General features: G+C 53.8%; 1 protein-coding gene across 1 annotated transcript; it reads left to right on the top strand.

Moving 5' to 3' along the window:
- Positions 1 to 743: 743 nt before the first annotated feature.
- Yju2 (YJU2 splicing factor homolog) lies at positions 744 to 12926 on the top strand. Its single transcript, XM_048341983.1, has 8 exons — positions 744 to 841; positions 3181 to 3281; positions 4770 to 4914; positions 5969 to 6103; positions 7067 to 7248; positions 7544 to 7664; positions 11370 to 11481; positions 12665 to 12926. The coding sequence occupies exons 1-8, from the start codon at positions 818 to 820 to the stop codon at positions 12775 to 12777; spliced, it is 933 nt and encodes a 310-aa protein (XP_048197940.1). The 5' UTR covers positions 744 to 817; the 3' UTR covers positions 12778 to 12926.
- The last annotated feature ends 4218 nt before the right edge of the window (positions 12927 to 17144 follow it).

Raw genomic sequence — 17144 nt, 5'->3', positions numbered from 1 at the left:
ATGGGTCTTGCCTATACCGTTTGGCCGTCACAGGATACAGCTCTTAGTCTTCCGATCTCTTACTCCTTTTCTGGCCTGGCAGTTTGGTCCCAGAGTCTTATGGGCTGAGCCCACCATGGACTGTTTACAATCCAGGCTCAGGTCCGATTGCTCTGCTTATGTCAGGCAGTTTGCACTTATGTTTGGTGGCTTGCCCAGTATCTGTATGCACCTGAGAAAACAGGGTGGGAGTCAATCCTTCAATCTCCAAGTAACCACCAGAAAACCTAAAGTGGTGCTGTGGCTCAAGGTGGAAGAGCGCTAACCTTGGGCAAAAGAGTTCAGGGACAGCGCCCAGGTCCAGAGTTCAAGCCCCACGACCGACAAAAAAAATCTGAGATTACCTCCAATTAAACAGCAAAAAGCAGAACTGGAGGCATGGCTCAATGGTAGAGGACCAATCAATAAAGCCAAAGGAGCATGGGAAGTCCTCACTTCAAGCACGAGTATACACACCAAAAAAAGGATGAAAAACAACAGAGCTCAGTATATCAGGGCAGGAATTTATGAAGTGGTTATGGATTTAAGGAAGGACCCTAATCCCGATGGCCACGGAACCTTAATTCCGGGCTTAGGTGCTTGCAAGTCGGGTGGGAATACTGACGGACTCCTGGCGTGGGAGCTGAACACGGACATAACGGAAGTTGTTTCTGCAACGACCAATAGGAAAGAGTCTCGGAAGTGACGCACACGGAAGTCCGGGTCACGGTCGAAAACGCTTCTAAAAGCTCTAAGATAGCCAGTTCTCAGACGCTTGGCCGACGAGTAGGAGGCGAAGATGTCGGAGCGGAAAGTTTTAAACGTAAGAATCCGGCTGTTTCACCTTTCCACCCGCAGTGGGCTATAAACGGATTCCGGGGAGGGGCCGAAACTCCTTGTGATTTCCTTTTTGTGCCGGTTTTTCTCCCGGGCGTTCCCCAAGCCCCTCCCAATCACTGTCTTTGGAGGGGGAGGTGGGCCTTAAGTTAGCCTTCCTTCCCCCAATTGGGTGTACGTCGTAGGGGGCGGGGCTCTTCGCACTTATCTTCCTCTCGCTTCTGTGATTGGCTTTTCCGCCGGAATGTATCCAATCACCTTCTTCAGCCGCTGCATCCTGAAGATAATGGCTAAGCTGCCTTATTCATCCCTTTAGAGGCAGGATCTTTGAGTCCCGCCCTTCGGATGTTTCTGACCAATCATCATTCTCGGAGGGTTCTGCTTTGCTTAGCGCTTTGATTATGCTGGGAGAGGACCCTCCCCAGCACTTTGGGGCCCACCCCACCCAGTTATTCAGACCGCATTCTGAGCCCCGTGGCTCCCGTTCCTACACTGTGCCACAGCAGTTTTCCCCAGTCATGTCAACAGATCTAAATCCCGAGGAGCTGAGTCTTTTATTTTTATTTATTTATTTTATGTATTTATTTTTGCCAGTCCTGGGGCTTGGACTCAGGGCTTGAACACTGTCTCTGGCTTATTTTTTTGCTCAAGGCTAGCACTCTACCACTGGAGCCACAGTGCCACTTCTGACTTTTTCTGTTTGTATGGTGCTGAGGAATCAAACCCAGGGTCTCATGCATGCTAGGCAAGCACTCTACCTCTAAGCCACATTCCCAGCCCTTATTTTTGTTTTTATTGATTGATTGATTGCCAGTCCTGGGGCTTGAACTTAGGGCCTGGGCCCTATCCCTGAGCTTTTTTTGCTCAAGGCTAGCACTCTACCACTTGAGCCACATCACTACTTGCAACTTTTTCTATTTATGTGGTACTGAGGATTTGAACCCAGGGCTTCATGCATGCTAGGCAAGCACTTGACCACTAGCCCACATTCCCAGCCCCTGAGTAGCTGAAACTTGAGAGACTCAGTGTCCTCCTCTATAAAGTGGATACATTTTGCTATCTCCTTGTTCTTTGAGACATGGAATATAGGGTGATCTGTGTATTGGCTGCATCCCACTAAATCTGCTGCAAACACAAAACACTTTTTCTTCTGATACTTCAGTAACGTGGAGTGGTGATTTTGTTGTTTATATTTGGGGTTGTTGTTTGTTTGTTTTTGAGACAGTCTCTGTAGCCCAGGCTGACCATGAATTTCTGATTCTCCTGTCTCTGAATCTGGAGTGCAGGGATGTTAGAAATGCACGACTCTGGTGTCAGAAATGAATGGACACACAACAGATACTGGAAGGGCTGGGAATGTGCCTAGCATGCCTGAAGCCCTGGGTTCGATTCCTCAGCACCACATAAACAGAAAAAGCCAGAAGTAGCTCTGTGGCTCAAGTGGTAGTGTGCTAGCCTTGAGCAAAAAGAAGCCAGGGCGGTGCTCAGGCCTTGAGTTCAAGCCCCAAGATGGTCAAAAGAGCAAGAGCAAGAGGGCTGTAAGTGGGGAGAGGATTTTGTGAAAGCAATTTACTTTTGCTCACTATGGTTCAGTACCATTACTCTACTCAGAGCTAGGCAGGCACACGGTGCAGGCAGTTTGCTAGGCTTTTATCCCAATCCACACTGTTCTTTCTCCTTGTCAAGGCGTTAGGCTCGTAGTCTAAGTACAATTGATTACCAAGGTTAGAAAGGGCGCCATTCCTTAATCCCTCTTTTTTTCTCACTTATCTATTGCAGTATATTATTTTAGCTTCACCAACACAAGATTTGTCTCCCTAACCTTGCTAGCTGGTAACAAGCAGTGCAGGTAATGGTTGCAATTGGAGTAAATAAAGCAAGTAATTCCAGGAAACACCAATACCAAACATACTTTAGTTTGACAGAAAAGAATACTTTGTCTCACGGAGATTACAGGAGTTCAGCACTGCACCTAGCTTAGAGTTATTTAGATAACATAATTCACACACACACACACACACACACACACTCACACACACTGCAGTGGAAGTCTCAGGTGTCTAGGGGCTCTCCAGACATCCTGCTGCTGTGCCAGAGGAAGATTCTAGAAGCTTGGGCACTGGCCCTGTGCCCTGTTTTCACATCACTTCTGAGTGTTTCCCTTTGGCTAATTGTTGAAGAAAGCCAGAGCACTGAGGTTGTGTGTGACCCACATCCTGAGATGAATACTAATTCCATTCAAACCTTGGCCCTCATGGCACGGCTTTCCCTGCCCTGGCCTGCTACTGATCACCCCCACTGCTTACCTTGCCTTCCTTCCCACAGAAATACTACCCGCCAGACTTTGACCCCTCAAAGATCCCCAAGCTCAAGCTGCCGAAGGACCGGCAGTACGTGGTGCGGCTCATGGCTCCCTTCAACATGAGGTGAGTGGTGGCCGGGCAGCCTCATGGCAGGTGAACCCCACTAATTGGCGTCCCCCGACAAATGGCCCATCTCAAGGCTTGCTCCTGGTGTTGACTACTGCAGTCCTCATTTTCCTCCTCCTTGAAGATAAACTTCCTAAGCCAGGCACTGGTGACTCACACCTGTCATCCTAGCTCTTCAGGAGGCGGAGACCTAAGGATCGTGGTTCAAAACCAGCCTGGGGAAAGTCCATGTGAGACTCTTATCACCAGTTAATCACCAAAAAACCAGAAGTGGCCCTGTGGCTCAAGTGGTTGTGTGCCAGCCATGATAAAGAGCTCAGGGACAGCGCCCAGGCTCTGAGTTCAAGCCCCACAACCGACAAATGTTTTTTTTTAAAGATTAAACTTCCCATGCCTGGTGGTGGGCTTCTGGTCTTCTAGTAAGAAAAAGAAACAAACGCTCACCAGCTTACAACCCTCCTCACCCCCCCCCATCAGAATCCCCAGGGACAGTCAAGCATGTTCCTGCCTCAGGCCCTTTGTCCCTGCTATGTCCCCTTCCTGGAGCACGTACAAAACTGGGTCCCCTCTGCCTCTTCAGTCCTCGCTCCAATCTTATCCCCAGAGCGGCCTCTGTCCTCCCCTCTCAGGACAGACAGCTTAGTGTGGCAAGCTCTTCAGGCTTGCTCTGAATCGTGCAACTGCTGATTTGTGTGTGCACTAGACATATCATAGACCTGCTGCTCCTTTGGGTCAGTGAGGACCAGGAGGTTCCAGAAAGTGACCTCTCTTCTGGGCACTCCCTCCTTCACTCCATAGATGTCGGGTATCAGACAAAGGCCTCGCATCTTGTGGTGCAGTGTGATGGGGCGTGGGGAGGACTCAGGCACGGACAGAGTCCGTGGGACAGGAGGACAGCGGCTGTGTTGCAGGTGGAGAAGCGGGCAGCTGCTTGGTGGTAAGAGAAGTGTCAGAATCCATGTCAGAGGAGAGGCCAGCCACTGGTGCTCACACCTGTAATCCCAGAAGAAGCCAAGACCTGAGGTTGCAGTTTGTAATCTGGGAAGAAAAGGTCTGCCAGCCTCTGTTTCCTATTAACTAACAAAAAGCTGGACTGGAGGTGTGGCTTCCGTGGCTTAGGGCCCTGGCTGAGCAAGTGGAATGAGAGTGACACATGCACATAGTGTGTCAGAGGAGGAAAAAGGGCTCCCAAGATCCAGGCATGGCAGAGCAAAGGCCCTGGGGCAGGAGCGGACTGGAGGAGCAGCAGGGGGGCAGCCTGGTGGGCAGCCAGCCAGGGTGGCAGAAGCCATCTTCCCCTGTGGGGCATCGTGGATGGGCAGCCATGGTGACAAGCTTGCTTCTGACTCATCTGGACACGCAGCTTTGTAGTCCTGGACTTCCCCAAGGAGGCGAGGCCAGGGTGGAGACCCAGTGGGTGTGCGTGCCTGTGCCATGCTCTGTCTCCTGCCGGAGGGCGCAGCTCAAGCCCCTGTCCTGCCACAGGTGCAAGACGTGCGGAGAGTACATCTACAAGGGGAAAAAGTTCAACGCGCGCAAGGAGACCGTGCAGAATGAGGTCTACCTGGGGCTGCCCATCTTCCGCTTCTACATCAAGTGCACGCGCTGCCTGGCTGAGATCACTTTCAAGGTAGGGCTGGCCAGGCCTGGCCTCCTCCGCTGCTCCCCTCAGATTGATAGGAAGGCTTCTGGGGGTGACCCCGTCACCCCCGTACCCCCAGGAAAACCCGTTCAGTTAGTGGCAGAGAATTGAGGACCAAGCTAGTGACGTCATTACTTCTATAGGCAAAAAGTTGGTCGCATAGACAAGTGTAAGGTAGCAGACCTGACAGGAAAATTAATATCTGATAGAATACTATACAGTCAGCTGGGCACCGGAGACTCACACCTGTCATCCTTGCTACTCAGGAGGCTGAGATCTGAGGCTCACGGTTCAAAGCCAGCCAGGTCAGGAAAGGTCCATGGTACTCTTTCATCCAGTTAATCACAGAAAAAGCTGAAGTGGTGCTGTGGGTCAAGTGCTAGAGCACTAGCCTTGAGCAAAAGGGACTTAAGGACAGTGGTCAGGCCTAGTGTTCAAGGCCCAGGATTGGCCAAAAAAATACTATACAGTCAGTAAAATCATATTCATTTGTTTTTCACCCTTTTGACAGCACTAGGGTTGGAACTGCAGAACCTCACATTCAGATAAGCGCTCACCATGGTGCTCTGCCTCCAGGCTGTGTTTTTCCTATTCAGTGTTATCACAATTAAGGACAAGACTAAACAGAACAGGACAAGAGACCTAAGATACCATTTTCATACACCTTGCTCCCGCTGAGTATTTATTACTTCACCATAAACTCTTCTCCTTTGATTGGAATAGCGGCTTTGCCTGCTGGGTGTCACCGCTCCTTTGTGTAACCCCAGCAGATCACATAGCAAACTGCAAAGGCAGGGAGGGCGCAGAATGGAGGCTGGTCAGTGCCCGGCTGGCAGAGGGGGCTTAACACCTGTGCCAGGGAGTTGAGTATTTCCAGGCGTTTCCATAGAGAAGATGGGAAAGAAAGAACAAGCTGCCGACACACTTAGACAAGAAGGACAGAGGGTGGGAGGAATGTGAAGCTGCCGCAGGGCTCCGGCTGCTGGTGGCTTCATCCCCATTGTTCAGGGACACAGGGCTGACTTGTGTCCCCCACCCCCAGACAGACCCCGAAAACACAGACTACACCATGGAGCACGGAGCCACGAGGAACTTCCAGGCCGAGAAGCTCCTGGAGGAGGAGGAAAAACGTGTGCAGAAGGAGAGGGAGGACGAGGAGCTGAACAACCCCATGAAGGTGAGCTACGGCGCGGGGTTCTGTCATTGCTCACTGGGGCGTGGCCGTCCTCATCAGGATCTGGGATCTAGAACCAAGAATCCACACGGCTTGCCGCGCACGGCCCAGGTCTCTCGGTCCTGTGATAGCATGAGGTCGGAGTGGAGAGGTTTGCCGGGGGCCGCCTCATCTGAAGGTCCCACCGGGGCTGTGTTGCCTGCAGAGGCCCACGGCCCTGCTGCTCCTCACATGTAGCTGTGGGCCGGAGGTGTCGGCCGGCCACCACATGGGTGGTGGCTCACCGTTGCGTGCACCTCCTCCACACAAGGCATCTGCTGCCCCCAGATGCTGGCCTGGGGGAGAGCCTGGAAGTCATGTGACATTTACGGCCTCTGCTAGGGCGCGGCATCCGGTCCATCTCTTCTATTAGGATTGAGCCTGCATATCCAGCACTAGGCTCCACCTTGACTGTACAGAAAACTTGTGGACAATTTTTTTTTTCTCCAAGTGTTAGGGGAACCCAGAGTCCAGGCACTGTCCCTGAACTTTTCCACCCAAGGCTGGTGCTCTACCACTTGGGCCACAGCTCCACTTCTGGCATTTTGCTGGTTCATTGGAGATAAGAGTCTCACAGACTTTCCCACCTGAGCTGGCTCTGAACTAAATCCTCAGATCTCAGCCTCTTGAGTAGCTGAATATAGGTGAGGGCCTCCAGCTCTGGGCTGCAGATGCCCACTTTTACCTGGTGAAACTTCCCATGATAGCTGTCAGCGATTGGAAACCCAGTCTTCCTGACTCGCCTGGATCCTTTCTACCCATCTTCTGTGGTTCTAATCCTGGCGGCCCCACTGCCCAGCTGTGTGCCCTCCAGCAGTGGGTCGCCTGTCCTTGGCGTTCCTTCCTGTGAAGTGGGGCCCAGGCAGGAGAGAAGGGGCCGGCTCCCGGGAGCCCCCAGGTGCCAGCTCCCCCACCCTATGGCCACAGGTGCTAGAGAACCGCACGAGGGACTCGAAGCTGGAGATGGAGGTGCTGGAGAACCTGCAGGAGCTGAAGGACCTGAACCAGCGGCAGGCACATGTGGACTTCGAGGCCATGCTGCGCCAGCACCGCCTGTCGCAGGAGGAGCGGCGACAGCAGCAGCAGGAGGAGGACGAGCGAGAGACGGCGTGAGTCATCGTGGGGCCCCCCCCATCCCATCCCCGTGCCTCAAGTCCCCTTCCTGAGACTCCAGTATCCTTGGGGGAGACGTCCCTGAGCCCTCCCAGCTGCACCTCATGTGCTGTGCTCCCCTGGGGACCCTAGAACCTTTCCATGCTAAGCAAGCATTCACCCCAGGCCAAGCCTCAGCGTGTTGAAGTCCTCTCGGCAGGGCAGGAAAGGGCAGCAGGACCCCTTGGTGGAGGGTCCCCAGCCCCAGCCCCTGCAGAGCTGGTCTCCATACCCCCCTGTTCTGTCCCCCAGGGCCCTGCTAGAGGAGGCTCGGCGAGGCCGGCTGCTGCAGGACTCGGACTCTGAGGATGAGGCTGTCCCCACTGTGCCCCGGCCTGCGGTCAGGCCCAGCCCCACCGCCATCCTGCATGAGGTGAGCCGGCTCGTCCCGCAGTGGCTCAGTGGTGCACAGCCAGGTGGTATGCGGGTCCCTACTGCCCAGTGAAGCGGTGAGAGCTGGGCCCTCATGACACCCCAGGACTCCACAGGGTGACAAGGGACCCTGCTTCTTGGGGCTCCTGTTCAGTATCACCAGCCAGTGTCCAATGGGGGGCCGGGAAGAGCCAGGGAGGCTGGTCCAGATGCAGGTTCCACCCTTGGTAGGGCACCTGGCCCAGCTGTGGAGACCTCGCCCAACAGGAAAGGAGGGCAGGGGGTGTCTCGTCCACCCAGCTGGATAGCAGATGACTCTCCGTCCCATCAGTGCAGGGACCCACAACCACAAAGGCTGCCCCGAGACCTGAGGGCCCAGCCTGTCCTCTCGATTGTCTAGCCTATCCTACAGGGCTACCTGCCCTGGGTCGCTGTCAGCACACCTCTGCCTGGGGACCACGTCCCGCGCTCACATCCCCACACCAGCCTGCCATTGGTTAAAGCTTAACCACCTGACCATATCCTGCAAAGGAGGCTGGGAAAGCTAGTTCTTTTTTATTTTATTTAATTTATTTATTAATTGAACACAAATTTTTTGACAAGGTGTTGTGCAAAAAGGGTACAGTTACATAGTAGGGCAGTGTGTACATTTCTTGTGATATTTTACGCCCTGTTTTTCTTTCCCTTCTCTAGGTCAGGTAGACATATATACAATATACAATCTATCAAGAACATATACAGTAGCCACGTGGCCAAGCCCAAGAAAATTCGCCTGGGGCTTTAAATGTAATGTTGATATTAGACAATATGTCGATAGTAGTCTTATATGAACGTACATACATAGCTTTTGAGCTATTGTATTCCACTGAGAGGTTGATTTTTGGCCTTTATATGTTGAGTAGTTGTTTGGTTTTAGTTACATACTGTTGGGTCGCTGCCCCAATCCTGTGGGAAATACCATTTGACAAGCAGTTTTTGGTTTCACAGACCTGGTCTCTACTGTCTCTCCGTCTCCCTTTGTTAACAGTCATATATCAGGGAGATCATGCCCCCTTTGTTTTCTGTGTTCTAGGCTTGTCTCGCTCAACATTATTTGTTCGAGTTCTGACCATTTCCCTGCGAATAACAATATTTCACCATTCCTAATCGCTATGTAGTATTCCATTGTGTAAAGGTACCATATTTTTTGGATCCATTCATCTGTGGAGGGGCATCTGGGTTGTTTCCATATTTTGGCTATTGTGAATTGTGCTGCGATAAACATGGAAGTACAAATGTCTTTTTGACATCTTGGGACTTGCCGTTTAGGATAGATGCCTAGGAGTGGTATGGCTGGGTCATAGGGTAGGTCTATATTGAGCTTTTTGAGAAACCTCCATACTGTTCTCCAAAGTGGTTGTACTAATTTGCACTCCCACCAACAATGGAGAAGGGTTCCTCTTTCCCCGCACCCCCTCCAGCATTTGTTGTTTCCTGAGTTCAGAGTATAGGCCATTCTAACTGGAGTGAGGTGGTATCTCAGGGTTGTTTTTATTTGCATTTCCTTTACTACCAGGGATGTTGAACATTTCCTCATATGTTTCTTTGCCATTTTTATTTCTTCTCTTGTGAAGTCTCTCTTTAGCTCCTTTGCCCATTTCCTAATTGGTTTATTGGGCTTGGAGGGGCTTAGTTTTTTGAGTTCTCTGTAGATGACAGATATTAGGCCTTTGTCTGTTGCTGTGCTGGTAAAGATCCTTTCCCATATGGTTGGCTGTCTTTCTGTTTTGGTGGCTATGCCCTTAGCTGTGCAGAAACTTTTTAATTTGTAGTAGTCCCATTTGTCGAGTTGGGAAAGCTAGTTCTGAATGCTGGCAGCCGTGTCCCAGCGCCTTCTGGTGTGGAAGCATAGCCAGCAGCCAGCTTACTTTTTTTGGTGCAGGTTCTGGGGATTCAACTCAGGATCTCACGTTGTCACTTGGACTATTTTTTTCTTCTTAATTTAAGGCTTGTGTTTTACCACTTCAGCCATGCCTCTTCCTGTTCTGATTTTTTTTTTTTTTTGGAGGGGGGTGTCAGTGTCGGTGTGCTGGTTAATTGGGGACAAGAGTCTCTTGAATTTATCTGCCTGGGCTGGCTTCAAATCTGGATCCTCAGATCTCAGCCTTGGTTCAGATTTTGTTTGTTTTACATTTTAAAACATTTTAAGTTGTTATTGTAAAGGTGATACAGGATTGCAGTTTCAGAAAGGGGTTACAGTTACATAAGTCAGGTAAAAGATACATTTCTTTTTGGACAATGTCCCTGCTTCCCTCATGTTCTCTCCCAGTATTTTAAGACAGTGTTTGGGCTTGAAGCCCAGCCTGGCCTAGAACTCTTGAGCTTGGTTTTTTGTTTTCCTCCTCTCCTTCCTCTCCTCTCCTACTTTCTCCACTTCTCTTCTCCTCTCCCTTCCTTTCCCCTTCCCTCCCCTCCTTCTCTCTCCCCTTTTTGCTTCTTTTTCTATCTTCTCTTTTCCTTTGTGGTACTGGGGCCTGAACTGAAGTCCTTGTGTTTGCTGGGCTATCCCTGAACCTCTTTTTTGTTGCTGTTGTTTTATTATTGGCCATGGGGCTTGAATTCAAGGTTTGGCCCCTGTCCCTGAGCTCTTCAGCTCCAACTGAGTGCTCTACCAGTTTGAGCTACAGCGCTACTTCAAGTTTGTTGGTGATTCATTGGAGATAACAGTCTTACAGACTTTGCTGCCCAGGGTGGCTTTGAACTGCCATCTTCAGATCTCAGCCTGCTGAGTAGCTAGGATGACAGGCGTGAGCCACCAGTGCCTGGTCTTTTTCCCTGCATCTCTTGAGCCCCACCCAGCCCCTTAAGGGCTTCAGTTTCTTGGCGGGTTTGTCTCAAAGTTGAGTTCTCATGTCCCGGCACCGACGGCCGCTAGCATCCCCAGCTCCAGGCCGTGCGCCCCGGCCTTCCATCTTCCCAAGCTCTGACCCTGCTGTAGAGCCATGTTGCTGGAGGTTCTGTGAACCTCTATCCCTACACTGCCTTGAACTAGCTCTGGGAGGTGTGAGCAGAGGGGGGACTGGAAACAGACATGTGTCACCCCACACCAGGCCGCAGGGAGTCAGCACCACGGTTAACCTCCATCCTGGGTAAGAGTGTGGTCCTGAGTTCAAACCTCAGTACCATCAGAAATACACAAAGACTGTGGGTAGAGCAATGCCCAGGGTGTGTGGGTGAGCTGCTGGTGGGTGAAGGCACCTCTGCCGCCTCGCTCTGCATCAAGGCTGCTCCCTGCTGTATACATGGATTGGGTACCTGCTGTGTGCTGGGACTTCTGTGGCACGGTGAGGCTCCCAGCCCAATGGAGGGGCAAGGCACAGACCTGTCCCACTCGCGGGAGATACTCCCCTTGGGTGTTGAGGGATGAGTAGGAGTTCACCAGTGAATGTGAATAAGGAAAGGAGGAGACTCCAGGGGAAGGGCCTGGTACGGGTGAAGCTGCCCAGGGACCTGGCAATGCCAGAATGAGGTGTGTGTGAGGTGAGCTGGCGGGCCTGGGGCACTGGAGCCGTTCTTCGCCCCTGCTCAGAAGGGTCACAGCAGGGGAGAGACCTGGCCAGCTCATCGGTGGCTTCATCAAGGCCATGAGTTGGGACCGAGGAGGTCAAAATAATTCTAGCCTGAGGCAGGCACCCCCACATTGTGTGTCGTGCCTCCCTTCCCCCAGGGTCCAAAGGCCAAGAGGAAGGTGGATGGCAGAACACAGCTGGCAGGCCTGGTGGTGGTGAAGAAGGCAAAGATGCAAGCGGAGAGTGGCCCAGGCAAGGAGAGAGCCCTAGGTGAGTGCCGGGGTGCGGTGGGACCTCAGGAGCAGGAGCACCTCACTGCAGCTCACCGCAGCTCAGCACAGCTCAGCACAGCTCACCACAGCTCACCATAGTTCACCGCAGCTCACCACAGCTCACCGCAGCTCACCATAGTTCACCGCAGCTCACCACAGCTCACCACAGCTCACCACAGCTCACCATAGTTCACCACGGCTCACCGCAGCTCAGCACAGCTCAGCGCAGCTCACCATAGCTCACCACAGCTCACCGCAGCTCAGCACAGCTCAGCACAGCTCACCACAGCTCACCATAGTTCACCACGGCTCACAGCAGCTCAGCACAGCTCAGCGCAGCTCACCATAGCTCACCACAGCTCACCGCAGCTCAGCACAGCTCACCATAGTTCACCGCAGCTCAGCACAGCTCAGCACAGCTCACTACAGCTCAGCACAGCTCACCACAGCTCAGCACAGCTCACCACAGCTCAGCACAGCTCAGCGCAGCTCAGCGCAGCTCAGCGCAGCTCAATGCAGCTAACCATAGCTCACCGCAGCTCACTGCATCTAACCATGGCTCACCATAGTTCACCGCAGCTCACCATAGTTCACCGCAGCTCACCACACCTCACTGCACCTCACCGCAGCTCACACCTCACTGTAGGTCACCACAGCTCAGCACAGCTCGGCACAGCTCAGCGCAGCTCCCTGCCTCCTGGCCATCTAGCTGCTGTGCTGGTTCTGAGCCCCCACCTGTTTCCTGTGCTGTAAAATGGGGTATAATGAAGGGAACTCGGGGGTCAGAGCCTGGGGTGGCCCATGGCTGCTGATACCAGGGGGTCTTCACATGAGCCCTTGGTTAGTGGCACCCCACTGCTGCGATGTCAGGACAGGCTCGGAGGGGCGGCCCAGCCCAGGCCGCACAGAGGTGGGTAGTGACTGGGCTGTGGCACCTCATCATCTGCCTCATGGTGTGCCCTTGCCCTCGGGCCCTGTCTGTTCTCTGCTGGGCGTCCCCTGCCATGCAATGTCCGAAGGCCAGGTCCAGGGTGGGGCAGTGAGTCAAGGCCCAGCTGCCACCCTCCACCCTGGCCTCACACATGGGCAGCACTGGCCGGCTGGCCATGGGCTCTGGCCTTGCTCACTGGGTGAGGCCTTCCACGCCAGGACAGCGGATCTTCCCGTCCCTGTCCCCACAGGTGCCTCACAGCACAGGATAGGGGCCGACCCTGTGCCTCCGACACCCGGCACCTCCTCCCTGAGCCAGCTGGGGGCCTACGGGGACAGTGAGGACAGCGAGGGCAGCAGCTGAGCCTCAGCCACACTCAGGATGTCACAGGTCCAGCCGTGGCCACACTGGAGCCTCAGGAGCCAGTGGTCACCATTGGAGGCCCAACACCAGCCAGAGCCACCACAGGACATCGAGGCCAGTGAGGCCCCGCCCTTGCCCAGTGGCACCGCACCGCCACCAGAAATCCTGGCTGCACCCACTCTAGGCCCTGCTGCACAGCTGGAGACGTGCACCGCACCACCGACTGCCCTGAGTCCCCCCCATGCCACCTGCGAGCCCCTGAAAGGACCCTACCAGGTGGCCTACACCTTCACCGCTTGTACACAGGGCGACAGAGCCCATGCTGTGGGACCCTCTTGTTCCAGAGACTTCCTGTGGCCCCCACATGTACCCCACCCACAGTCTGGCTTCGGGACCACAGAATCCTTGTGTTCATTTACACCAGAGTTCAGCCTCCACAGGGATCAGTTTTCTGTTACTGTAACAAAATGCCCCAGGCTTTGTTCTTCTAAAGGACAGGAGGGTTTTTCCACTAGTTTGTGTGTTTATCAGTCCCAGGGCTGGAACTCAGAGCCTGGGTGCTGTCCCTGAGCTTCTTCTACCACTTGAGCCACTTCTGGCTTTTTCTGAGTAGTTTATTGGAGATAACAGAATCTAATGCACTTTGCTGCCCAGGCTGGCATGGAACGGCAATCCTGAGGTCTCAGCCTCTTGAGTAACTAGGATTACAAGTGTGAGCCACCAGCTTAGGAAGGTTATGTAGCTCATGGCCCCAGGCAGGTGGTTCAAGGCAGTGGCTGAGCCTCCACATGGCTCTGGCCAGTGCCTTTCTGGTGTCACATGGCAGTGGCATCCTGGTGGTTGTGTGCAAGCCAAGAAGATCATGGGAGGCTGGAAGCTGGATCCCCAAGGAGGGGCCAGGCCTGCTATCTTTTCTTTCTTTTTTTGCCAGTCCTGGAGCTTGGACTCAGGGCCTGAGCACTGTACCTGGCTTCTTTTTGCTCAAGGCTAGCATTCTGCCACTTGAGCCACAGCGCCACTTCTGGCTTTTTCTGTGTATGTTGTCCTGAGGAATCGAGCGCAGGGCTTCATGTATACGAGGCGAGCACTACTGCTAGGCCACACTCCCAGGTCCCAGGCCTGCGTTGTTAGTACCATCTTGGGGAGCTCTGATCCCTCCAAGCTCAGTACCCCAGGGCCCAGGCACCTCTGACGGTGATGCCTCACTCCTTACACACGCCACCTTTCCTGGGCGTCACGCCCCTGGCTATGGGGGCCACTCCTGGGATATGGACCTGGGTGCTTCCCTGAGTGTGACGTCACTGCAGAAACTGCAAGCCCCTCACAAAGCCGGGCAGGTGTCTCCAGGACGCACAAGGGGGCCATGGCACTGCCGACCTGGCAACTTGGCCCAGAGGAGGGACCGTGAGAACCTCGTGGGAAGGCTCAGTGGAGGAAGGTAGTCACGAGGCTGGGGTTCAGCTCCTCACCCCCATGGGCCCCCACAGCTTGATCCCAAAAGCCATCAGTGGTCACCACGGTGCTCCTGGCATTGTGGCCCTGTCCTGTCCACCCCTACCCCTGAGGGCTGTGAGCTCCATCGAGCAGAGGTCACCCATCCCTGCAGGACTTGTGCCAGACCACCCCTCCCCCAGGGACCCTCTGGGGGCTCCGCTTTTGCTCCTTGCTTCTTAGGGGGCACTTGAGCCATCAGTGCCTGTCCATGGTCCATCTTCCTTGTTGAGGTTCCAGTCACTGAGTGAGGACAGGAGACCCCGTGTCAGCCGTCCCCCAGCCCGCTGACCTCCCCACGCCCTCCACTGACCGTGCCATCCTGTCCTGACCCTCTGGACCCTCCTTCAGCTCCCCTGGCACCCACAGGTCCCAGGAAGGAGATGGGGCTCCTGCTGCCCCCACCTCCCAGGCTCTGATAAGTCAGCACCTCCTAGCTTCCTGCCCAGACAATGGTCATGCGCCCTCTGGGCTGCTTGGCCCAGGACTCCTGCAGTGGAAGGGACCTGGGCTCAGATATGCTTGGGCCCAGGCTACACCTTTTCCCCGGGGGCACAATGAACCTCCAAAAGAGTGGGGCCTTTGGGGACTGGGGACCCTTGGAGGTAGGACTGTGCCTCCTCCATCAGATTGGGGCCCTGGAAGTTGGAGCAGTACCTCCTCCCTCAGACTTAAGGAGTAACACAGGGCCAGGCCTCAGCCTCTCCCATTAGACAGGACACATAAGAAAGAGGCTTTGTCTCCTGTCCTAGACTGGGGCCCCTAAAGGAAGAGTTGTGTCTCTCCCTTCAAATGTAAGCCCCTAAAATCAGAGTTTGCTTCTTCTATCAGACTGGAGGCTCCGCAGGGCAGTTTTGCCTCCCCACCAGGTGGGGAGCCTGTTGAGGTGCTTCCCAGAGCCAGCTTGCATCTGTGCCATCCATCATATGAGAGAGAGGGCTATGTCTCCACATCAGGAGTTATAGCTTTTTTAAAAAAAATTATTGGTTTTGTTAGTACTGGGATTTGAACTCAGGGCCCCACCCTTGCTCAACTGATGTTCCTCCACTTGAGCCATTCCACCAGCTCCACTCTTGGCTGGTTAGCTGGAGATAGTAGTGAAGAGTGTGTGTGTGTGTGTGTGTGCGCGCGCGCTTCAACTCAGGGCCTGGGCACTGTCCCAGAGCTTTTTCACCCAGGGCTGGTGCACTACCACTTCAGCCACAGCCTTTTCAGAGTAGTTTATTAGAAATGAGAGTCTCACAGACTGACTGCCCAGGCTGGCTTTGAACCTCATTCCTCAGATCTCAGCCTTCTGAATGGTTTAGGATGACAGGTATGAGCGTCTGGCACTCAGCTTTTTTAGGGGGGAGGGAGAGGGATTGCTGAGATATCCTCAGACCTCTATCCTCTACATCTCAGCCTCCTGAGTAGCTAGGATTACCTGCATGTGAGCCATGGGTGCCTGGATTAATGTCCTTTTATTGTGATTTGATGATTAAAAAAAATGTGGTGCCAAAAATAGCCTTGCGGGCTGGGAATATGGCCTAGTGGCAAGAGTGCTTGCCTCCTACACATGAAGTTCTCGGTTCGATTCCCCAGCAACACATATATGGAAAACGGCCAGAAGGGGCGCTGTGGCTCAGGTGGCAGAGTGCTAGCCTTGAGCAGGAAGAAGCCAGGGACAGTGCTCAGGCCCTGAGTCCAAGGCCCAGGACTGGCCAAAAAAAAAAGAATAGCCTTGCAAATGTTGGGCAGACTGTCCACCTTGGAGCCATGCCTAGCCCCACACCCCCACACTCCAGCTCTGAAGGGGTGCACTGTTGGGTAATGAATTACATTTGGGAATGCAAATGGGCTGGCTCCTCAGTCATGGGCAGGCAGTGAAATCCCCCATTCACCTGAGCAAGTTGAGGCCCTGCACCTCACCCACTCAGTGCTACCCCCAGAGGAAGGGGGGTCCCCAAATCCCCAAACCATCCCACCTCTTTGCCTTTGTCTACTCATTGCTCTGCTGGGCGCCTCCCTCCTTCCCTCCCTTCCTCCCTCCTTCCCTCCCTTCCTCCTTCCCTCCCTCCCTTCTCTCCAGATCAAAAAGCCAAAGTCTGAGAGGTTGTGTGTGTGATTCAAGGTCACAGGGCTTTGACAAGGTGGCAGGACCCCCGGCCTCTCCTCCTGCCTGCCGACCCCTCCCATCCTGCTGCCCCCACCCCCCCTCCTCTCCTGAAGGTGGGTTGGGAGAGCCCCAAGAGAAGCCAGCTCAAAGGACCGGGAAAGTCAAACGGCGTTTGATTCTGCCTGGGGGTCCCTAATTGCTATTCCTGCCACGGCATGTAATTAGAAGCCCCTTTCAAATATTTATACCGCAGACGCCTGTATTTATCCGACAGGGCTGGGGTTTGATGAGATCTGTCATCAGCTCATCTGCAGCCTGAACTGCCGCTGTGGCTGACAGAAAACAAGACAATTACCCGTGAGCTCCCTGGGGGCCGGGACAGTGTGCCTGTCACTGATGGGAGGGGGCTGAGGACTGGAAGGGGCCTGAGGACAGATGGGGGGGATGGGGTGAGAAGGAAGTTCAACAGGTTTGATGGGGGGGACACACAGCTGCACAGACAAGGGTATAAGCCACCCCTGCTGCTGTCCAGGGCCTTGGTCTTCCCGGCTCCAGGCCTCAGTTTCCCCATGTAGAAAACAGAATTACAAGTGGACAGAAGATAGATAACTGCTGATTCCATGGGGAGATTCTAGGGGCACCCCCAAGCCAGTCCATGGCATGGTTGTCCAGGCATCTCTCGCCTCCTCTGTGCTTCACTTTCCCTGTCCCCATGACAAGGAATTGGGGGCATAACTTCCTCCTTTTGGGGAGTCCTTGTTCAAGGTCTGAACTATTCAAA

Source organism: Perognathus longimembris, chromosome 3 (genome assembly GCF_023159225.1).
Source record: "Perognathus longimembris pacificus isolate PPM17 chromosome 3, ASM2315922v1, whole genome shotgun sequence".
NCBI classification, from domain to species: Eukaryota; Metazoa; Chordata; class Mammalia; order Rodentia; family Heteromyidae; genus Perognathus; species Perognathus longimembris.
The sequence above is the reverse complement of the archived record's forward strand: the minus strand, read 5'-3'. Positions and strand labels throughout refer to the sequence as shown.

Bases quoted from the DNA above. Each gene is read 5' to 3' on its own strand.
- Yju2 (XM_048341983.1), top strand. From the start codon at position 818: ATGTCGGAGCGGAAAGTTTTAAAC. The intron at 3,282-4,769 runs GTGAGTGGTGGC...GTCCTGCCACAG, and splicing joins ATGGCTCCCTTCAACATGAG to GTGCAAGACGTGCGGAGAGT. The intron at 7,249-7,543 runs GTGAGTCATCGT...TCTGTCCCCCAG, and splicing joins GAGGACGAGCGAGAGACGGC to GGCCCTGCTAGAGGAGGCTC.